At 39.6% G+C, this 24,970-nt stretch overlaps 1 protein-coding gene across 26 annotated transcripts in view; it reads right to left on the bottom strand.

Annotated features, from left to right (window-relative positions):
* The window catches only part of NRXN1 (neurexin 1), a 1,122,745-nt gene that overhangs the window by 431,301 nt on the left and 666,474 nt on the right, over positions 1-24,970 (bottom strand). For 4 of the 26 annotated variants that reach the window (XM_060310001.1, XM_030857712.2, XM_030857713.2 and 1 more), the window contains exon 1: positions 177-582. The exons of the other annotated variants lie outside the window; for them this stretch is intronic. In XM_060310001.1, the coding sequence (XP_060165984.1) occupies positions 177-432 (256 nt within the window). In that variant the 5' untranslated portion in view covers positions 433-582. Of the gene's footprint in view, positions 1-176; positions 583-24,970 lie in introns of those variants that run through there. 26 annotated transcript variants of the gene reach the window in all.

The following is a 24,970-nucleotide window of genomic DNA, read 5'->3' as shown; positions in this document are numbered from 1 at the left end:
CCAGCCCCTTTCTATTGTCTTCAAAGAGATAAGTGGCTCCCACCCAACACACCCAAATGCACACCCCTTTCTCGCGCTCCCATTTCTCCGAGCCCTAAGGGCCGAGAAGCGAGCGCAGGGTCGAAAGAGGGGCGCGAGGGAGTAAAACCCGCGAGAACTTGGCATCGCAGACCCACCGTGTCCACCTCGCAAGGATGCCGGTGACCTGTAGATTGCAATAGGCACTGAATGATGCTTGCTGCTGCCATGGAAATGGTGGATGTGGTGCGCTCCCAAACTGGACGCGCCCCATGCCATTCCTAGGAGGCCGCTGAGGGTGAGCGGGACTATCCAGAGCAGGGCGAGGCGCCCCCCTGCGCCGCCGCCGCCACTGCCGCCGCCGCCCCCGGGCGAGCCCAGCTCGGCGCCGCACCGGAGCATCCTCTGGTACATGGCTAGGCGCCCGCCGAGGGGCAACCGCCGCGGGAGGCAAAGTTTGGGGCGCGGTGAGGGGAGAGGGCGCCGGGGAGCAGCGGGCGGCTCAGGGTGGGCTGCGGGCTGGCCGCCTCACCGCGTCAGGGCACCCATCCTCTCCCTCGTTCGGACAGTCTTCTCGGGGTCCTGGAGTCCGCCGTGCCTCGCACCCCAAAGAATCCGAAACATAGCCGAGGTGAATGCAGCTGATGGGGGCTTGTCCGAAAAGGCAGCCCCGGGGAAGAGCAAGCACGGAGCGGGCGGCTGCTCCCAGATTTCCGGGGCTCCAGGTTCTCGAGAGATACTCCCAAAGAGTTTCGGGCGAGAGTGCGTGCCGGGGGGTGGGGAGCGGGGAAATGGTTTAAAGCTCCTCCCGGAGGGTCCTCACTTCTACATGACAGCCATCCACCGCGAATCCACTAGGTAAATCCATTTAGCATTGTGTGGGGGGACTGGGGAGGCCACTTCGCCGGCCCAACCTCCTTTCAACGGAGAAGCAGACCCCATGGACTCGAGGCGCCCCGTCCCTCCATTCAGCCCGGGCCGGCTCGCCCGCTCGCGCCAGCCTCCCCCGGGCAGCGCGCGGAGCAGCGGCGCGCATCGCCTGCTCCCGAGGCAATCTCCGCGTCTGCCGCCTCCTGACACTTACGCCCGGCGAGGGGTTCAGAGGGAAGAGTGCCACCCTTATGAAGGAAGCGGGGATCGAACGGGGGAAAAAGAGCTGGGGAAAAGCAGAAGCACACAAAGGAGGGGGGGGGGGGAGAAAAGGAAAATGAAAAAAAGAAAAGAAAAGAAAAGAAGAACCACACACGCTGGCGAAGCGAGGGGCTCTATGCAAATCTGCAGTCTCCAAACAGCAAATCACTGAAGCTCGGATGCAATGCAGAGGACGAGCCTATGTAACGAGGGAGGCTGGTCTAGCTTCCCACAGAAATCGCCCTGCTTTGCCTCTCTCAAGCATTCTCCACACATCAAAGGGACACGTGTACAGCGATGCGGGGAACACCTAAAAAAGCAACGCTCCCTCCTCTGCCAGGTGATCCCTCCGTCTGAATTACAACGGCAAACGGCACCCTTCCCCTACCCCTATGGTTTAGATGTAACCAGTGTCTTGAGAGCTCTTAAAAGGGAAAGAGTTCCGCTCTTTTTATTGGACCAAACTTGTTCTGCCAGGTGTTCAAACCCAATCTGCTAAATATGGCTTGACACCATCTACTCAAGCATCAGTTTTGATGATCTGTTAATTACACAGATTACTCATAACAAAGAGCCCTCGTTCCCACTACAGTATCATATCTCACATAAGGCAGTAGAAGTGCAGGGAATCAAAATACACAAGAAAAAGAATGAGTGAATTTGGCAGCTGAGGAAAAGACAGAAAGAGGAAAAAAAGGAAAAAATGAGACAGGTGAGAAAGAGGACAGCAGAAGACAGAAACAGGATGAATGAGACTGCTTGTGTTTTGGTCAAACATTTTAGGAATCTTTAAGAACCCCCAAGATCTCTACAGAAGCCCAGCTATGATGATGTCTTATAAGGGTGGAGTTCTGCCTTTCTCTTACCATGTTTCATAAGGAAAATAACATCAGGAAATTTAAATCTAGTGCCCCCAAAGAAGAGGGGACATTATATTCTACCGGTGAAATGAAGGGAAAAAAAAATATATATATATATACACATATATATATATATATATATTTTTTTTTTTTTTTTTTTTTTTGCGGTACGCGGGGCTCTCACTGTTATGGCCTCTCCCGTTGCGGAGCACAGGCTCCGGATGCGCAGGCTCAGCGGCCATGGCTCAGGGGCCCAGCCGCTCCGCGGCATGTGGGATCTTCCCGGACCGGGGCGCGAACCTGCATCCCCTGCATCAGCAGGCGGACCCTCAACCACTGCGCCACCAGGGAAGCCCCGAAATGAAGAATATTTAACTGAAAGCCACGTGTCCTGGAAAAAGACCAGCAAAGCCAACACACAACTAAGAGTAAAAGTCTAGCACGGCAAGTAGACTTAGCAAGGAGGACCACAGTCACTGGAGGCTAGCACACGGGATTTGGAACTGTGATTAAAACAGTTCCCTGATTTCTAAAAGATGATACTATGACCTGACTAGTGGCTGGACATTTTTTGTTTTTACTCCTACTTAAAGACAAAGGAGAACAACTCTGACTAGGTACTACTTCTCACAGGCTCCTGTCTATATAATCCTTTATATCAACAAATACAAAGTCATGTCCTGAAAAAGTAGTTCTAGAAGGATTTGATACAAACCAGCCACTCACCAAAGTGGTCATTTAGACTTACATATTGCTTCCTAGTTCATTCAGAGAGTCAACCTGGGACTCTGATGGTCACTATGTTACCAGTGTCCAAGGGCCACCAAACCAAATTTGTAGCAATCCAACACCTCACATCCTTGGCAAAAGTTTGTTATTCTACTAAAAATTTAATACTTCAGTAGTTCCCTAATTGAGACAGCTTAGGCATGCTAGAGAAGGTGCTTTTATCTACTTAAAGACGCCTTGTCTCCCTCCCACAGCTGCTCAAAGACCAACAGAACGCAAATCCTGCACTTGCCACTGTGGTCTGTTCCCGTCCTTATCCCCAGGCCACTTCCTCCTCATTTTGTTATTTTCTAGCATGTGGATTTTAATTCATTAGTAGATTTTAATTCATTAGACAGCTAGGGAAGCCCTAGCTGTCGTGTTTTCAGGCAGATGTCTAAGGCACCTCTGCAGTACCTAGGAGTTTCTTGGGTGGATTCTGTGATACTGATGCTGCAATATTTGTTATAAATGGCTGTTATGGTGGAACAAGGAGCAAATTCTCTGTCTAGAGAGTGGAGAAAAGTCCTGTGAGCAGACTCATGCCTAATCTGTATGAAGCAAATAAAGCTTGCACTTACTCTTCATGTCTCTTCAGCTGGTCAGTTCTTTGGCTGGAAGTGTATTATCTAAGGAAACTGAGGGGACTTCCCTGGTGGCACAGTGGTTAAGAATCCGCCTGCCAATTCAGGGGACACGGGTTCGATCCCTAGTCCTGCTAGATCCCACATGCCGCGGAGCAACAAAGCCCATGCGCCACAACTACTGAGCCTGCGCTCTAGAGCCCGTGAGCCACAACTCCTGAAGCCCGTGCACCGAGAGCCTGTGCTCCGCAACAAGAGAAGCCATCGCAATGAGACCCCGCACCGCAACAAAGAGTAGCACCCACTAGCTGCAACTTGAGAAAGGCCCAGGCGTAGCAACGAAGACCCAATGCAGCCAAAAATAAATAAATTTATTAACAATAAAATAAAATAAAGGAAACTGAGGCAGCACTGACAAATTGTTCTCAGGTGAGTAAAAAACTGGCTGGAGCAGACATGGTGCTCGGCTGCTTGTAATTTACTCTTAAAGACTGCAGCATGGACAATGAGATATGAATGTGTATTCGTGCGGTTCTGTGTCTCAGGAGGTTGGTTGCTTTCATCAGGAATGTATGCTCCAACAGCTCAGCCAGAATTACAGAAGTCAGAGGTAACTTTTGGAAGTCTTGAGTTACCATCATCTCCAATCATGATGTCGCTTTGTTCATTAATTATAATGTATGTTGGAAACCGATTATCATCGGTGACATAAATGGCCTGTCAGTTGGTTAATGGAGGTTAGGGGTGGGTTCTTTTTGGTGAAATCATTAACATTCAAGATATGTGGACTGGCCAAACTTTTTGTAAACGTGCTTTGCTTCTATTTGAATAGAGTATATGAATCTATAAGGCCTTTCACCCTTTACTATAAGGAATGGTGTCATAATATTAGTAATAATAAGAACTAATACATTCATAACTGGCACAACTCTGAGAGCTCATTTAATCATCACAAAACCATATGAAGTGGGTGCTATCATTGATCCCTAACAAACCTTAGTCACCTAATTCTGACAGATGATGATCTGGATGCTGCCACTGAAATATTGCCACATTTGCTTTAAGAAAACCTATTTGCAAGACATTTTGGGGTACCTAGAAGAACCAAGAGCTGGAACTTCATCAAGCTTCCAGAACATGCTGTAAGATTTTGTTCCTACTTATTAATAAGTGTCTGTTCCTGTAGCAGAAGTTGGTGTGCATCTTAAACCCACTAGGAGCTGTGGAAACGCTTGGAAGAGTGGTTTACCCTCCCCTGCCTCTGACCACTGTGGGTACCGAGCTCCACCAAGAGAATCTAATAGCTGTGCATAGGGAGTTATTCTAGATGCATTCATAGCTGATGATTAATAATGAACGAGAAGGCAGGTAGCCTACGTCAGACAACCATGCAAGAAATGGGAGATGGGCTTGAAAGCTGAGGGGACAAAAGAAAGGGAATGGAAGGAGAAAGAGAAAAAGAGTGTGTAGAAGGGGGAGTGTACACAGAAATGGAAAAGCACAGGTTATTTCAAACTATTTTTTCATATTCCTAAAATCACCCTTCTGTCTCAAGAAACAAAATGGTTGTCAGGTAGACACTTTCAACCTTTTCGTGTTTTTCTTAAAACTTAATTGGAAATTGTTACAGCTCAGTATTAAGCTTTTAAAATAGAAAAGTAGACAATAAAATGGCAGAGATGAAGTATATTAAAACCTACAGGCAGTACCAATCTTTTAAAAATTAAAAACGAGCAGAGTGTCAGTCATGCATTTTGCATTTCTACTGATGTCAGCACAAGAAAAGGCAAAGAGACCCCATATATCCATCTACCTGCATTTCTGAGCTGGGATTGAGAGAGAGTAAAGACAGAGAGGCTCAGGAGAGGATGCTGTCTGTGAAGTTGCAAAGACAAACCTCTGATCCCATTACCTTTCTGGGTTATTGCAGGTCCCTAAAGGTGTTCTGAGAAAAGATCAGAATAGATCAGAAGAGTAAGGACACTGAGAGAAAGGAAGGAAGGAAGTGAGGGAGGAAGGGAAGGGAGGAAGGAAGGAAGGAAGGAGAAAGAAAGAAAGAAAGAAAGAAGGAAAGAAGGAAAGAAAGAAAGAAAGAAAGAAAGAAAGAAAGAAAGAAAGAAAAAGAAAGAAGGAAAGAAAGAAAGAAAGGGAGGAAGGAAAGGAGTGGGGAGGAAGAAATGGAGGAGGGGGGGAGGGAGAGAGGGAGGAAAAGAAAGAAAAGAAAAGAAAGAACAGATGCCAGGGCTAAAAGCATTCCTGGAGATTTTGTAGTACAATCTCTTCGGGTGATAAACCTGAGGCCCACAGAAGTAATAATGTTACCAAAAAGTCAGATTTATTTATGAAGCATTTACTTAACTGGAAGTGAACTTTTATCCTCTACCACCCATAGTCCAGTCATAGATGTAGACTGGGAAATTCAGTCAATGTACCTATTACCTAGAACCTCCACACTGAGGGAGAGTAGCGGGAACCCAACATGAGCCAACATGATGCCCAATTCACTCAAAAGAAATTAAAGCTTGCAGTTTGATTTCTGAAATACGAATGGATTTATTCAGTCACAGTTAGTTGTGTTTAGGACTGAAGTATTTTATGCCAGTGGTCCCCAACCTTTTTGGCACCAGGGACCTGTTTTGTGGAAGACAATTTCTCCACGGACGGTGGGGTGGGGGGATGGTTTTGGGATGATTCAAGCGCATTACATTTATTGTGCACTTTATTTCTATTATTATTACATTGTAACATATAATGAAATAATTATACAACTCACCACAGTGCAGAACCAGTGGGAGCCCTGAGGTTGTTTTCCTGCAACTCGATAATCCCATCTGGGGGTGATGTGACACAGTGACACCCAAAGTGTGTTGCATATGTCCAGTCTATTCTGTAAGATGCAGCTCAATTGTCAGTTGCCACTCACTGATAGGGTTTTGATATGAGTCTGCAAGCAATTGACTTATTACGGTCTCTGTGCAGTCAAACCTCTCTGCTAATGATTATCTGTATTTGCAGCCGCTCCCCAGTGCTGGCATCATTGCCTCAGCTCCACCTCAGATCATCAGGCATTAGATTCTCATAAGGAGCACGCAACCTATAGATCCCTCACATGCGCAGTTCACAGTAGGGTTCGCGCTCCTATGAGAATCTAATGCTGCTGCTCATCTGACAGGAGGCGGAGCTCAGGCGGTAATGTGAGCGATGGGAGCGGCTGTAAATACAGGTGAAGCTTTACTCGCTCGCCTGCCACTCACCTCCTGCTGTGCGGCCCGGTTCCTAACAGCGAACCCCTGTTTTATGCTATCTCTTCTCTTGCCCCTTTTAATAAAAAGTTCATTTATGACATCCTACATAAAATTTGTTGCCTAAGCACCAAGGCTGGGTCATAGAAATTTCATTATTAACTGCATCTTGAAGTGTTGTGGGCATTGCTTTGGTACCACCCAATCATATGCTATCTTTTGGTCACTAGCATCTTATATTGTTTGTATAGTTATTTAGACGTACTTGTGTTGCTGACAAACTCTTCCCTAGGTTCATGCCATTTGATGTGAATGAGTTCATAGTGTAGAGGGAAAACATGCAGTTTGAGTGCCGGACTGTGAGTTTGAATCTGAGCCCATAGTTATTATTCATGTTACACTGTGTTTCATGGACCCTTGCCCCCATTTTCTCATCTGTAAAATGATTATAACACTGTGTAAAATATATTAAGCACTAAATATAAGTTATTGTCATTTACTCACAGGTACATATTTTAGATAGCTGCTAAAGACATACTGATAATGAGCTGTAATGTGATTTTTAATTTAGCCCTATTTCAGACTCTTCCCACTCAGTCAAGTTCGGCCACCTCTCCAATTCTCTGTTACTCTAAATCCTCAAACTTTAGCGTGTCCGAGAATCACTAGAACAGCTTCTTAAATCATAGACTGCTTTGCTTTTGATTCCCATGATTTGTAGAGGGGCCTGATAATTTGCTTTTTTTAACAAGTTCCCAGGTAATGCTCATACTGCTGGCCCAGAGGAACTAGATTTTCAGAACCACTGCTCTGTCTGAATGTCAACGTCTTTAACACGGGTTTTATTAACCAACACAGGGAGGGCTTTCTAATTAAACTCCTTACCAATGACCTCGCCTCTTTGGCTGTGTATTCTAAACATAGACAGCAGTGCTGTTCTCAGATCTCTTCTTTAAAGCATTCTTTAAAGACTTCAAGATGTCCAGCATATAAACCTATATGTTCTCATTTCACAACATGAAACTATAAATTCCTTTTATTCTACTTAGAAAAAGCTATTTTCTTCTCCTTCTCATCTTTTGAATGTGTGCTCTTCTTCAGTTAGCCTGGCCAGTGGCTAGAGGCAGGACTGAGCTCCTACAGGACTGAAGGCACCGTATTAGGGTTCAAATCTGACCTTACTAACTTATCAGCCACGTGGCCGTATGCAGGTGAGGATGCTTGTTTCCATATAAAACCTAATACTGGCCATCCAAATAGCCAGGCACCATTTAAAAAAAGAAAAAAAAAAGTCCCTTTCAGGTCCTGGCATATCAGGTCTTCAGTCTGACCAGCATCAGCTACAGAAAAGATCAGTGACAAAAACTGACAACCTGGGATCTGTCACCTGCATTCACCAGCACAGTCTATCATATATACACGCCACTGAAGAAGAAAGCAAAATGGGATCATTGAAAGTGGAACTAGAGTTGGAAGGGCAACTATAAGGCAAGTTAGGGTGATATAAAAACTGAGATATAATTTGCAAATTCCCTAGTAAATACAGATATTCAAATCCAGAACCAGACGTCACGCCCATACCATGAGTTCAATTTCCTGAATGCCGGAGCACTTACAGCATATAAACCAATTCAATCTATCTTTATGGATCTATGTTCTGTAGCATATGTTGCCATTTGAATTCACTGAAAGGAATTTAATCATGCAATTTGAACTGAATCTCTAAATAGGTTTATCTGGGATCTCTAATTTAATCCCCATCCAATTCAGGACAAATAGGTTACACATTTTGTCAGAGTGATATTTTGAAGTTAGTACTGTAGTAAAGTTAGTGTGACTATCCCACTACAAAGATCCCTTTTCCAGGTAAGTAAAAGGCATATTAACCATTTCTTTACCATGGCATACTAAGCCGTTCAAAATTTGTCTCGATCCTGCCTCTCCTGTCTCATCTTTACTTCAGCTTCTGCCACTTACCCCACAAACATCCTAGGCTCCAGCAACATGAACTTCTCTTCCCTAAATACACACTGCATTTTTTCACTTCTTTTGCCACTGCCCATGCAATTCCCTCTGTAAAAATGATCTTTTCTCCTACCTAGCTCTCTTACTATCCCATTCATTCCTCTACCAAATTGTTGGAAAATTTTCTGAACTCCTCCAGTTTCTCAAGTATAGACTATCACAAATACCTAAAAAAAAAAAAAAAAAAGCCCAGGGTATGTAATAGTATATTTATATTATTTTTGTGCTGTATGAAGTGTCAGGAGAAGTGGTTAAATCTATATCCATGTTTAGGAATTTAAAATAACCTAAACGAACAAACAAAAGAAATCCACTCTCCCCTCTTCAATTTATCCTTGCAGGCCTTTGGTTAGCTCTTTCATTGCCTAAAATATATAACAAATTTAAGCTGAACTTTGATTCGAATGCTAAACAACTGGTTATGAAGAATAAGGGAATTCATTGTCATATTTTCCTACGCATGTTATAAACAGATGTCTTTCTTTCCCATACTATATAAAAGGAAAATAAAACACCACCAAGCAAAGATGCTTGCTGCCAAGTTGAATTGCAGAGCAAACATTTATAGCCAACTTATAAATCCTTGAAAATAGGGTTTTATAATGGAAATACTGGCACCATTTTAACCATAACCATTCAAATAACATCACTGTAGCAGAACTTATAATCTAATATACCTGTTCTGGGATGGATGAGAGACTTAGCTATAGGTTTTGGAAAAACTTCCAGTGGCTCAATTCAAATTGAATGATCATTCCATATAGTTCAAATCTCTTAGAGTATTTATCTTTATTTCAAAATGTGTAGTATATGCTCCAAAACATTTATTTAAAAGATAGAATATATTTTTTGATACTCGTATAAAAAGATATGACCTCTGAGAGGCATTTCCAAAAATTATCAGTTTTTTTTCAACTGTCTTTTTCTCTCATGAAAGAATTACTTTCCTCAGGTTTTCTCTGTCCTGTTGCTGTGATGATTCCCCCAGAGACCTGCATGTTTATCTTGACAGGTGTTAGTAGATCTGTAGACCTCTGTGGAGTTGTTCCTAGTTGCGTTGAGGTACAGGAGAAAACATTATGTCTGCAAACTAATGAACTTACCTTATTGCATTCTAAATAAAATAAACCACCCAGCAAGTGGAATTAATCTACTAATGTCTTCCTAATGAAGTTTTCATTAGGCATAATGAAAATGGTGTGGTCTTCAATATTTAACATGTGATAGGTATTAAAACAAAGCATATCTGATGATTTTTAAAATGCATACCTGATAATTGCCTTTATATTATTTTCAAATGAAATAGTTTACCCTCAGATTGCTTTAAGCACCTAATCAAAGAGATACAAGAAACATTTCTAGACTTAAGGGAATGTTTTATATCCAAATGGACAGAAGAAATGTCTCATCTACCATTATCCTTAAATAATTAAAACCAGGTTTGCTGTTCTAATTTTTAAGAATGGAGATATATAATAGTGTGCAATTTTCTGTGCTATGTAAAATGTCACTCAATGAAATTTAGCCAAATATTGACAATGGAAGTGTGTTAGTCCAATTCACAGTGGTTTGCTTTAAAATAATGCTACCTCCTAGCGTAGCAAACAGCAACTTAAATTCTGATGAGAACTGGATACTTTACTGGCCAATGGAAGAGCAGCTACAAACACAATCAGTATCCTTTCTTATTGGCAACATTTTGATTTGTCATTTGGCAAAGAAAAAATTCAAAGCATCATGCAGAAACACCTACCTACTTCAGAAAATCATCAGTTTGGGATCATGTGATATCTCGTTCCATCTAACATTTACGGTAGCATGTAGACGAGCCACAAAGAAGTCACATCCTCATTGCTACACTGTGCCACATTCTTAATTTCTCATTTCAGGTTCCCATATAAATTATCTCCTGCTCTGGTATAATCACGGTTGTCCAACTGAGACCTGACGATCTTATCAGTCATGCATTTTACTATTACTATTGAAATTTACTCATTTCAATGATTACTTACTGCCACATAAGCATATTATTTACTTCAGAGGCCAGAAAACAGACACAGTAAAAGGAGAGTAAAGGTGGGTCTTTTCTCCTTCATCAGTAGGAGCCAGAAACAGTATGAAAGCAATGGATCATGAAGAAAAGCAATTTCCTACTTGAGGGATTAGACAGTACCCTCTTTTGTACTGTTAAATCACAGTTTTGGTTATTTTTTCAAGTAATACTGATTTTTTTCAATTTACATAAATATAGTCTCTAGAGGAACTGCAAGAGAACCCCCAAACACAAACCCTCTCAACCAATCAATAGAAGAGGTATAAAAAAGCCCTCATTTATGTTTACAGCCTTGAGCAACCCTTCACACAGCATAAAAAAAATAAAAAATAAACTAAACGGCTACACAGCTAAAGATAATTAGCTTAACAAGGATGACTTCGAACTGAAATGTGAGGCTTTTTTCTTTTCTTTCTTTAGGCAAAATATAGGTGATTTTTATTTTGAAGCAGCTCACATTTGCTAGTATTAGAAAATTGACAACTATGTAAATTTCAGCTTTGCTGAAATGTTTGCTTTCCTTTTTCGGTTCACAACAATATTAACCACTGCCATCAGTCAGTATTACATTCAGATTTGAGAAAATCTGTAGCATAAAACTGTGCTCCGGAATATCATGTGAAAATCTTAATCAATTTAAAACGTATTTACATTCAAGAAGGAGTAAAGCATACTCTTAAATAATAAAGGCAAATAATACTTATATGTATAAAATGGGGGGAAGGAAAATCATGAGCCTGTTTCACAGCCCATTTTTTTTTAAAGGTTTACTGCTGATATGAGGCACGTTTAAGGAAGTTGCACATTTTCTATGCAGAAGACTGTTATGTCAGATAATTAAGAACAAAAAGCCCCCATAGCTAAATAGAAGCGTTGTGACAAAACCTTATAATTTATTTCAACTTATTCCTCAGTTATCCGGTTTGCCTAGAATCCTATACTTCATACTGTTAACAGACACCTGAGGTATGGTGGTTGGTTAGTGGTTAGCTCTAGCTTTTATTTTAATTGTCCTTGTTTTTCCCACTTTGTCAAAATAGTGATGCTAAGGCATTTTTGAACTCAATAGCCTACAGAGACATTAAGAGCAAATATACATATTTCTTGTTTTATATATAACTGGAGTAGTATTTTCTAATTTTGGTGGAATAATCTACTGTATTGTGAAAATTAAAGGGAAAAAGGAACTATACACAGAAACCAAATTAGAAGAGTACAGATCTATAACCCAGCAGAATAAAATTTGACTGTTACAATCAAACAGTTTTGGAAGAAGTGTGGAGTTGTTCAGTATGGCTGAGATAAGTAGAATTTGGAGCAATGAATGATATTATTTTCATCCAGTTTAAATTCCTCAATCCAGTAATAGAATGATTAAAAACAGGTTAGCTGGGCAAATGAAGTTTGAATCCACTGGGTTTCCAGGACTGGGAATTAAAGAAAAAAAATCAAGACTTGGATTGCTAACAGGTCAAGAATGGAAAATAGGTTACAATTCCCCAGATTTAAAAAAAAAATAGCATAAAAATTATATGATTTGTAATGAGACACAGATCTGGCTCTAAAGAATCCAATAGTTTCCCATGACTTACTGGGTGGTAACTATATAGGAATACCAATATTCATGTTAAAAATCGGTGACTTTAGTCACTGTAGTTTTTTAGGGGCAGCCCAGTCCTTAGATAATGGATCAAGCTATCAACCTAGAAAGGCAGTTGTAGCGGATACTTCTAACTTGTACTCAATATCTACTTTGCCTTCTTCCCGGCAAATTGAACAAATTGTTTTTTGGGGTAGGGAGGGATAAAGTACATAGAAGGGCAATATGCCCCACTAAAAATACTTGCCTTCCCAAACTCCCCTACAGTCAGAGTACCCCTGTGACACAGTTAATTTTGAGGAAATGTAAATGGAAGTCCTTGGAAAAGGTTTTCTACAAAGCCCTTCAGGCTTTCTGCCACAAAACCTTATTCCTCTTGTCCAAAATGCAGAATCACTGTGTATGGAAGATGCCCACTCTGAGACCATGAGGTCAAAATCATACTCTAAGAATGGAGAAGCAAGAGGATAGAAGGAGTTTAAATATTTGACATTTTCTACTGGAGTTACACTAACCTTGCATCACCTACCTCTGAGCTTCTTATTAAATTTGAAACGTAAACGATCTTCTGTTTAATGCAATGTAAGTCAGGTTATCAGTTTGGGGAAGCTAAATACATACCTAATATATAACTAATTTCTGGGAAGGATGATTACTTAGGTGAGCAAGTTAGCAATCTTGGGCTCTGGGGGAGACATTTATCCTTAAGGACAGTCAGTAACGTATTGTCCAGAACTGTGATTTTAATGAGTCAGGATATGCTTTGGGTTCCTCCAGAATCACATGCATTTTAGAAAGTTAAGGCAGTTGCTTTAATACAGGCGCCTATTAAAGATAATAATTGGGAAATAAAGCTATCCAAGGCCCTTGAACAGGAAGAAAATGCCTTTGAGTAAAGAATGTTATGGCACTGAAGGGAAGTGTTCTCTCTTTGTCCTCCCTAAGCATGCCAGGGACAAGGAAGAGAACATTCTATTTTCTAGAGATAAGGAATTAGAACCTGCCAAAGACACACTCTCAATCAGGTGGGTCTCTGAAGTGGGCTTATTATAATAAACTCATCTTCCTGGGGTATATACCTAAGTGTGAGTAGGTACAGCTGATATACATTTATTTGTCCAGTTATTCATTGAAGTATCAAATAATTTATTTATCTAACAAATATTCATTGAGTACCTACTCTACAGCAGGATGTGTACCAGGCCCTGAGCTCATCCGGAAATAAACATCTGGGGACTTGGTTCTAGTTGAGGAAAGGAGTCTTTGAAGTTATCGCCTCCTTATCTTGAACTGGGCTGATCCCAATCCTCTCCTGAAGTCCATGAAAGGATGATATGTCCCTTGTGACTTTTAGAAACTGCCCTGTCAATGGGGTTGAACTGGAGCTGAGTAAGTATTCTTATGTCAGTTAATATAGTTTCATACTCAAAGGGTTTCAAAGCAGCACTGTGTACAATTCAGACAGGCTTATCGACCAGGTGCTTACCACCTATTGGGCAGATGCTGTTTATGAAGTTTTTAAGAAACAAATATTGATCTAAACATCCCTTGCATTTAATATTCTACCATTCTGGAAGGCCACTATTAACTTTGATGTACACATGCAATTACCTGTCTGACTGAAGAGTTTCAATTGCCCTAACTCTTGGTCACCACACCATGATTAAATGCACGGAAGCAACAAGTTGTTGACTTGGGCAGCCAGAAAACCACTGTGGCGTAAGATTGACAGTTATATCGCCTACCAAACAATGTCTTGGTCGTTCTTCCTACAGTCCTCAAAGTCCCAGATAAGAATTTAAAGCTGGATTTTGTTCTTACTTCTGTGTACATGTTATTTATGCAAATGCAAATAAAACTTATCTAGGAAGAATCCAGAAGGTCCACAGAGGAGTGAAGATTGTTCAAGTTATTGTAGAGCTCATAAAACACATTTTCAACTGGCAGGGCATCCTCTTCATCAGACTACCATATGCTTCAAAGTAGGAAAAATTAACATGCATAAATGTAAGGTCTTGCATGTAGGTTTGAGAAAATCAATAGCATAAGCACAGGATGAAGGAGAACGGATTCTGCAGTTTTTAGTGTAAAAAAGTACCACGAGATTTTCACTGGACAAAAATGTAATCATAGACAACAGTTTGATGCAACTGTTAGAAAAATTGCCTGAATTGAATTGTAGTATGCAGTTCATTTTTCTGCACTTTTCATAAGACACATACAGAGTATTGTTTGACATGCTGGCTTCCCTGTTTTAAAAGATACATTGACAAAAAGAAGAATGACCAGATGCTCAGAAAAGCCATAGGTATGCTTTATTGGCTTTGCAGCTAGAGGAAGAGCCGATAGGTGGAAATATATTAATAAAGAAGCAGATTTGAGCACTAACGTATATGAACTGAAGGTTCCAGAAAGAACCTTCTAGAAACTAGAAGGGGATTTGGAACTAATGTGCATTTCCACAAAGTAATTTCTGATTTATTCTCCTGTCCTGGGATCTTGCCTGTGGACATGTCCTCAGATAAAAAAATAATGGAGCTTGTGAGAAATAATAAAGAGAGCTTTAGGTCTAATTGTCAGCCAAGGAAACTGAAAGTAGGTTCTTATACAAGAGCTGTCGAGGAGAAGCACAAAGGCTACCCTCTGATGTATATGGCTGTTACCCTGGCTGGGAAAGTAACTCATCCCCAAGTACCTTCTTGAGGAGCTAAGCAACTATCCACAGGAAAGTAGACATATTTATTATTTTATATATCTTCAATCATATGTCCTTAGCTCCAAGGAAATGTATTCCATGCTCTTCAGGAAGGGGTGCAGGAGAGAAGTACCATAACACATGTAAGACAAATAAAATAATTCTAACACTAAGAAACTGAGAATGTATGGCCACCAGTTTGGAAGCCTAAAAATAAATAGTCTAAAACAAGGGAAGAGAGGAGACCTCTTTGGAGAGTATAGAAGGGCAAGGTCAAAATGATCTGAGAAAAAGGTGGGTGGTGAACTAATCATAGCAACAGCAGACACAGAGTAAAAGGGCAGATGTGAAATAAACCAAACAAATGCATACAATAACTTACTGTATATTATGTATATTCTATGTATTTTCAATTGGACTCTGTTACAATTAGACTGTACTAACCAAATTATCCACTTCTGGCTAAGTTTATTATGTACACTCTATTTGATAATAAGCATAAAGAGTTTTATCTGTGCTCAATTAGAAATCACCTGGGCAGATGTTACAGGAGGTTAAACAAATTCTACAGTTCCAAATACATAGGCTTAAATAAATTTAAATAGCATGATGTTACCTGTCTTCTGTATTCTGGTAGAATCGATGCACAGCTACCTTAGGTACTCTTCATCTGAAACAGTAGCCAGGTTTTGAAGTTCTGTATGATTTCTGACTATAATTCCCCTCCACAACATTCCCTATAGTCTCAAACATTCACATATCTGAAGCAAACTGGCATTTCTATAGGAGGTGATACTGAAACAACCACTGAACCACAACTCCCACGGGTTGCTATTAGAAGTGGTGACCAGCATTCCTTCCTACTCATCTCTGTGAGCTCTGATGTTTCCTAAAAGTACACAGACCAATCATGGTTTTAGTCTCCCAGTGTCAGAGAGGAGGAGAGGTAGGGGAGGATCCTAAAATCACAACACAGAGGAGGTCATACGAACTGAGCAAATTAGAGAATGCAGATAAAAGACCAAAAGAAAGGTATAAAATGAATAATAGCCATGGTTAACAGGCAAAGATAAACATATCTCTTGATAAAAGGTATTTATTTATTCTAGTTATTGAAGACTCTCCTCAATTTCTACCTCTTCCACAATTTCAGCCATGATTTTATCATGAGCTTAGCCACCATATAGTTTCTCCTCTCTATGTGTACAGACTATCTCTACAGCTAGACTGCAGCCGCATGAGGGTAGGGCCAATGTCTCATGATTTTCTGGTTCTGCATTTCATTAGCAGGTGTTCCTTTCAAAAGGCAGTCTGCCAATTACGCACAGCACTTTCATGTGAAACCACGGTTTAAAGTTGTACTTCACCCTGGACTTACTGAATTTCTGAGGATGTGCTCAGGAATCTGCATTCGTAACAAAAGACTGGACAACGCTAGTGTCTCAAATATTTGCTAGCCTAAGGCCTTGCACAGAGCAGGTGCTTGTAAATGTCTGGTACTGCTGTTAAGATAATGCTTTCTGGCACGTCCATATGTGTTTATGAGAAACAAAGAAATGCTGATTTGCTCAGTGTGTCCTCTGTCAGCCACTAGATAGTAAATGCCCTGAGGGTTGATGTCTTGCCCAGATGGTTCTTTGTATCTCCTTTTAAATTTTTTTCTATAGCACTAGGCACTTCCTACAATGCACCATAAATAAGATATTATAAGAAGGAAAAAGAGAAAGGTGAAGGAGGAGGGACGGGGTGGGGGGAGGGGGGGAGACGAGATTATGGTTGGGAGGGACAGAACAGGAGGTTATTCCAAAAACTTCTTTACTTTGATGGACTGGAATTCAAAAGAGCTAATGAAGTTTCTACTTAATTTTTTCTACTTAATTCCTTTGTTCTACACTTACTAACACAGAATTATCCCCTATGGTATTTTTGAAATTACTAAAGACAGTCTTCCTGTGATAAACTATAATGGAAAAGAATATGAAAAAGAATGTATATATAGGTATAACTGAATCACTTTGCTGTACAGCAGGAATGAACACAACACTGTAATTCAACTATACTTCAATAAAAAATAAATTAAAAAAAAAGACAGTCTTGTGTGAATTGAAGATAGACCACATTTTGAAGGGCTAGCATAAAACAAACCTGTATTATAATAGTAAGGAAATGTTGGTCTCTATCTCTCCTCCTAAAACCGATTTAAAGGAAATCATTTCCATTTCTATATGCACATGTATGTGTGTATAATTACTTCATATGGATAAACTCAGCAATGATCTCTGCCAATTAAGGGCAGTGCTAATGAGCTGTAAGATGGACTCACCCAGTCACTCATGCCTTCCAATTGTCTTGTACTGCAAGAGGCATTCCTCATCTTTCACTCAGGTCTAACTCCCACACAGACCTTCTGTGCTCTTGTTTTATTATTACAAATAGACAAAAATTAAAATTGGAAATCAAGACTTGAGAACATGTTTATGTCTAAACCAATAGGGAAATGAGGCTTTATTGCCTCTATTCGCTAGGATTCAATTTTTCAAATTGTGAGAAGACCCCTGCTTTCCATTTCCATTTTGTCCTACTGAGGATGGGTCTTATACTCAAGAACTGCTTTCTAACAGAACATCAAATATACACATGTGTGTGTGTGTGCGTGTGTGTATAAGAATGGAAAGATCTATCTACGTTAAAGATCTCTCATCACTACACATTAATTATGAGGATTCTGTGGCCTAGATGGGTTAAGTGATTACTCAGAATTGCAAAGTTAATTAAATTAAAGATCAGATTCTTTTCCTGGGATGTATAAATAAGCTTCAAGGAGACCAAGAATCTTAAAAATTATGTGCAAAGTTTTTGTGTGCATCTGTGCATTTTTGTGGAGACAGGATCCATAATTTTATCAGACTCTCAAAATGTTCCTCAACGTAGTTGGAATAGTTACTGCTAGAACTGTAATTTATAAAATGTTTGTAGAAACTAAAGAAGAACAGAGTTGAAGGTCATGAAACCCAAACTTCCAGTCAATACTATTTTAGGTAATGTTTCTGGTAGAGAGCATGCAACTTCTACCTGGGATCTTCAGAGAGCTAACAACTTACCACCTCTCATGTTAGCAGTGTTCAAAGCTCTAATTATTAGAAAGGGATTCATATCTCTGTACGCTTTCCTTTCTATATTTTCTCACAAAGGTCCAAGTACTGCCTTTCACAGCCACACAAAAAAAGCCATTTTTTGCTTACTCAGAATGCCTTTCAAATATTTGAAAATAACAGTTATATTCCCTAGAAGCTATGCTTCTCTGATCTGAACAGCCTCAAAGTTGCTATTCTAGACTCACAGCCATTTAGAGCTGGAAGAAACACATTTCAGTGTGTCAATATTCTTTAATAAATATGTAACCAAAAACTGAAAACAATGTCCCACTTGTGACCTGATTAATCTATGACTAGACTATCTCTGGCGCATATTCTGCCTTTCTTTTTCTTTTCTTTTTCTTTTTTTTTGCTGGGAGGATCATAGTGTTTTACTGTGTAACTGGGAAGATCAGGGGTTAATGACTTTTCCAGAAGTTTCCTATCTGAAATGCAACAGAGCAAAGGGCATGAACTTGCCCATTTACACCCAACTCTAGATAGTTATATTTCCAAATTTAATAGTAATGGGGTTCACATAAATAAAGCACCTGAAATTTCCAAAAGAGAAACATTATACATTCTTATTTTATATGAAAAATCTGGCATTTTTTCCACAGGTTAAGTCAGAAACAAAGAATGGACTACCTCAGATTCATAAAATGAGTAGAGGAAGGATGACTTAGAATATAAAGGTTTTCCATTTCAAGTGTCAGAAAAATTACTGTCAGATTTATTTGATTTAAAAGTTCCAAAACCACTTCCTTGCAATGTATACTCACAGCCCAAACTTCAACAATGTAGCAACAATCACACAAGTAATTTAAACCTAGTAAATGGACAAAATGAAAAATTCAGTCTCTTTCCCCATCCCGATATTGATTTTCTACATCAACATTCCCCAAAGACTGTTAAGAGGAACACTAATCCTAACAGATGCTCACTGAAGATAAAAGACCAACAGCTAAATACATTTCAAAAACGTCCCCTATCACATCTGCTTCTTCGTGATCCCCACTTCAAATTACACATTTCAGACTCCAAGACCCACTCCTTTTAAAGACACCTTTTAGCGTCCCACAACACCAATGTTGCCTAAAACACATTTGGGGAATGACTGTACCACACTGATCCAATTAACCAAATTTCTATCAGTTCTCTACTTTATGTTTTAATACCTTAACAAGCATGAGTGTGTACTCTTGGGTAGTGAGACGTGTGAGTATACATTCTCCTTTATGATTGACACTCCTGTGCCTGGGTCCTGGTGAGTCACAGCATACCCTACGGAGGAGTTAGGTTAGGCCACAGGGTTTTTTTTTGGTTTTTGTGTTTTGGCCTCAGATTTAGGTAGATGAAAGCTCTAAGATCAGGCTGGAAATTGTTGATATTCCTCTTCTACTCCTAGCAGTAGATGGCTAAGTAAACTCATTCCTTCCCCAGCCCCCATATTCTCACTTTCAGAAAGATCTAACAATGATAGTGATAAAGATTCAGATGTGTGAGGGAGATTTCGCTTTGGCTTCAAGTTCATGTTGGGTGCTTTAATTACATTTTCTAGAGAGGTCTGCATGGAAGGAATTTAGGCACACACTTTGCGTTGTTCTCTGAGAATCCTGGGAGAGTAGGGAGTCCCAGAAGAACAGTACTCAAGACATTTCTAGGTCATGGCTATAATGTCCTTATCAAAATAGCATCAAAGTTACTGTGGCCATAGTTTTTCTGCTTGGTTTTTTTTCCATATGTTTTAAAAATTCATATTAAAGTATCTGCAGGTGAATGAGGCAATGTCCTGGATTTGCTTCAAAACAATCCAGTCAGAGGATAGAAGTGGAAGGGGTTGAAGTTACAGATAAAACAGTATTAATCTCTTAGATAAATGTTAGAACTGGGGGATAGATTCATTTGGATTATCTTTACCTACCTGTTCTCTTTATTGTGATTGATATGTTCTGTGATTAGAGTTAAATAGTAATAATAACGCACCAAAATCTCACACAGAACTTCCAACTCGTATAAATAAACTCATAGACATGAGTGTGAGAGTTGGAGAATTTTTGCGAAATGGTCAAGGCACTCACTATTGTAACTAAGAGTTTTTGCTGAGGCTGCTATTATCCACTGCAACACCCACATACACACAGTATTCCTGGGCATATTCCCTTTATTTGAGTAATTGACCCCATTTGACCAAAGAGAAAATATTAAAATCATCCTAAAACTATGTAATTACTGATTGCATGGTAACCTTTATGATATGAAAATTGTAACAGTCAATATCTAATGTAGAGTCAAGCATCATATTCAATATATTGAGGCAATGTTTTTAAAATCCATATTTTGTGAATTGCAAATAATTCCAGCTTGAATGCTAGCGAATGCAACAAGTTTCTGTAAAAGCTTTTGAGTTTCAGAGGCTTCCTCTTGACAGATTTCTTAAGTTATGGAATGCAGCCATCAGCAGTCTGTAGAAAAATGAAATACTGCAAGTCTATTTTTATGCAGCTGGGATCAAGCTACTAAATGGATCAAAAGCAATAATTTCTTTGAAGAGGTGGCTGTTGACACCAGTGCCCTAAAAATAAGTGCAATTTTGTGGGTACGAAAACTTGTTTATACTTCAGTGGAAGTAACTATAGATAAGTTTCCATATATACACTTGCACCCAATATATATCGGATGCCACTCTGAACATATTTTAATATACATCAGTTTAACATCACTGCTATTAAGTGGAAATTGCATGCTAGTTCGTGAATAATTGGCATAGTTCATGACAATTATTCCTGCTAGGCTTAGCTTACTGGTTAATAATAAAAACAACCAAAATCATTACCCAACTCTTACTCTGTGCCAAATACCAGCTAAATACTTTCCGATATTATTTTATCTTTGAATTAAATTTGATTTTAATAACTAGCTATTATTACCACGATTTTATAGATGCAAAACTGACTCTTTGAGAGAGTTTAAAGTGTAACTTGCCAAAGGTTATACAGCTAGTATGTCTCTGAGTTGGAATTTGAATGCTAGTCTAATTCTAAAGCTCTTAATCACTAAATTATATGCTATCCTTTTAGGTTAGATAGCACATCAGCTGATTCTAAAGTATAGGAAAAAATGTTAAGAAACAAGAGTATCTTTTTAAATCTCACTGAATGTGAAAGTAAGCTTGTTTACTGAAAATTTTGTAAATTGAACAACTATAGTAGTAAACAAGGGATGCTGAAAACTACAGAGCTTAAGTGTAAGGAAGAGCCAAGATAGATAAATTATAATGTCACATAATAAAATTTTTCATCACAATAAAAAGTCAGAAAAAAATAAAACAGGGTATAAGAGGGATGGTTGATCTAGGAGTGCAAATGAAAAAAAATTTAAATAGTTTTTTTTTCTTTTGCGGTACGTGGGCCTCTCACCGCTGTGGCCTCTCCCGCCGCGGAGCACAGGCTCCGGACGGACGCGCAGGCCCAGCAGCCATGGCTCACGGGCCCAGCCGCTCTGCGGCACGCGGGATCCTCCCGGACCGGGGCACGAACCCGCGTCCCCTGCATCGGCAGGTGGACTCGCAACCACTGCGCCACCAGGGAAGCCCTTAAATAGTTTTTTAAAAGGAAATGATTTCAGATATTGAGCTGCATGTAAATTTTGGAGATTAATCCTTTGTCAGCTGCTTCATTTGCAAATATTTTCTCCCATTCTGAGGGCTGTCTTTTCGTCTTGTTTATCGTTTCCTTTGCTGTGCAAAAGCTTTGAAGTTTCATTAGGTCCCATTTGTTTATTTTTGTTTTTATTTCCATTTCTCTAGGAGGTGGGTCAAAAAGGATCTTGCTGTGATTTATGTCATGGAGTGTTCTGCCTATGTTTTCCTCTAAGAGTTTAATAGTGTCTGGCCTTACATATAGGTCTTTAATCCATTTTGAGTTTATTTTTGTGTATGGTGTTAGGGAGTGTTCTAACTTCATTCTTTTACCTGTAGCTGGGGTGGGAGGGAGACACAAGAGGGCTGAGATATGGGGATATATGTATATGTATAGCTGATTCACTTTGTTATAAAAGAAACTAACACACCATTGTAAAGCAATTATACTCCAATAAAGATGTTTAAAAAAAAAAAAAGGTAACCATTTCAGGCTCTGAAGTAAAAAATAAATACAAACACTTTACAGATAATAATAAACAAACTAACCAACAAGCTCTCAAAGTAGAATTACATAGACTTAGTTCTAGAGGACAAAAATTCCTCCAGGTAGCCTCTGACTCATTCAGAACTTCCTTCTATTATGTAAAGACCAGAGGTTCTGGCTGTAGCAAGCCTTTACCTTCAAAGTCCTGTGGGAAAAACCAAATGACTAAAGAAAAATTTAGTTTAAAAGACAATCTAAGTACAATAATATTAGACATTATCTAAGGTTAACAAAATAAGATGCAAAAAGCAAAAAAAAAAAAAAGATTAAATTTTTAGAGATGGTGTTATATTAGGAAAAAACTACACTCTGCAATTCAGTATTAATTAAATATTTGGATATATATAACTCCTCTATATTGCTGAGGGGAAGAATATAAAGTAAATGGTGAATAAGATGATCATTTTTATTATTTTTTTAATAGGTGGAGAAAATACATTTTACAAACTCTATTTGAGGCTTCCAAAAGGCATATAGAGAGTATAAGAATATTTCCTACTATGTAAGTCTGAAAGAGAGGGAATCAGTTTTGATGAAAACTTGTTACTTTAATGGTTTAGATTGTGAGCCAAATTGTCTCCTTCGTGCTCTACTGGCAGCAGTTCTAAGAGCTGCTCCACCAAAATTTGAAGTAGGATTGGAAAAAAAATGTAGGGAAATGACAACAACCCTCCCAACAAAGATCCCTTCAACTTTACAATCTACTTAAGCTACTCAGGTTCTGCTGGTGGATTTATACAAACATTGGTGAAGTGCAGGTTTACTGAGTTTTGATGCTGTGGTTTTTAGAACAACTTGATTTTGGAGACAAGGAAGTTTTTCTATTCTTTGTTGTTCAGGAAGGGATGAGCTAAGAGATTTAGCTCATAAAAATTCAATTAATAAAAGTAATGCAGTCCTTTGCAAGGGAAACATTCACTAAAAGACGAATAGTAGACACAGAAATAATTCTCTGTGGCTGATGACTGAGCATGCCATTCGGCAGTACTTTGTTCCCTTGGGATCTGGAGAGTTTGCTGTAGAGTTCAGAATCATAGATTTTGAGAGTTGAAGGATGACCCAATAACAATTTCAATCTTCTCAACTTACCGATAAGGTGCATAACTCTGAGAAAGATGAACTGGTTCTCTATGTGACTCTCAACAAGTCACACAACCTCTCTGGGCTTCAGTTTTCACATCCTTAAAATGAAAAGTTGGGACCTGTTCATCTCCAAAGTATCAACATGTGAAACACAAAACGGTTTCCTAATCCATCAAAAGATAGAATGAGGTAACGGCAGACATTAAATTGAGATCTCAATCCCCACCCCCAAACTGCCTGGTCTGACCAGTCCAGTTTGCGTTCTGACACTTGCTCACGTATTTGACCGTCATTACACACTTATGAGATGTATAAGTGAAGAAATGATGTGAAAAATATCCCAGAGAAGTCACACACATTTTAGAAGGGTCAATTCATGAGGAATGAATAAAGTGGTTGAAACTGAACATTTGTGTTAATTCCAGACAAAGGTGATGGAAAGTGGGAAAGAAGGAGATTGCAGCTCTGTAGGGTATAGGGAGAAGAAAGAGCAGTAATCAGGACTTTTCCTTTTAATTGTTCAAGTTCAATGACTATCATTTAGCTCTACGACTCTAGACGCTGCCAAGAGTCGTGCAATCTTGTTCTCAAGAGTCAACCAAAACAGGCTAGACCATGTAGGCACAAAGGAAAAGAGAAGCATGAAATACAGGTCTTCAGTATTGGTACGCTAGATTGGCCATGTAAACATTCACTTGTCAATACAGCTGCTACCTAAAGAATCTAAAGAACGGAGGCCTGGCCTAGGAACTGGCTTTTCTTCTTTTGGGGTGATTTTCACATGTGGTCACCTAGTAATTCCAAGAGAATTTGCTGTAGGTAGATGCTGGTAACCACTGAATATAATAATTTAGGGCTATTAATAATATAGGAACAGAAAGAGGGAGTAAGATATAGCAATAAAAGGAGATGGCTGATTCCTAGTTTTGTGAACAAAATAAAGCTGTTTATTCTGAAAAGTGATTGTGAACTTGAAATTTGTGAAGGGAATTCAAGATCAGATCAGGTAGCTTTAGGAGGAAACTCTTTCCTGACCCAGTTAGACTATTATGTTCTGACAAGGCTCCCCTACTTCACACACATACTGCTTCCAGGACTTTCCTCTCATGTGACTTTACAAAAATTTGTGGGATCATTTGCTTAATGGACATTTTCCCATATTTTCCAGACGTGACTCTGCCTTCTTTATTGGTGTACTTCCAGCAGAGTATCTGGCACACAGCAGACATTCAGTAAGTGTTTGTTAAAAGAAGAAATGTCCACACTGTAATGTGTTTGAAGAGAGGAGAGAAATGAAAAGAAGAAAAATGACTATTGAGAAGAAAGAGAGAGAAAGGCATAGTTTAGAGGAAGGGGAGAAGAGAGATGGACAGACATCAGATTGTCAGGACGATTTTCAAAAGTGACCCTTTGTTTCACACATTGGGGGACCCAGGGCAAACCCCTAAGGAGTCAATGTACTCACTTTCTCTCCCTGACCCACATATATTTTTCTATCTCTGACACACATATACTTCCTAAGGAATGTTTGCAGAGAAGGGCTAGACAAAAGAGGATGGAAAATGAATGTCAGAGAGACTGACAGGGGAA

This window comes from Globicephala melas, chromosome 12 (assembly GCF_963455315.2).
Source record: "Globicephala melas chromosome 12, mGloMel1.2, whole genome shotgun sequence".
NCBI classification, from domain to species: Eukaryota; Metazoa; Chordata; class Mammalia; order Artiodactyla; family Delphinidae; genus Globicephala; species Globicephala melas.
This window is presented reverse-complemented; position numbering and strand designations above follow the sequence as displayed.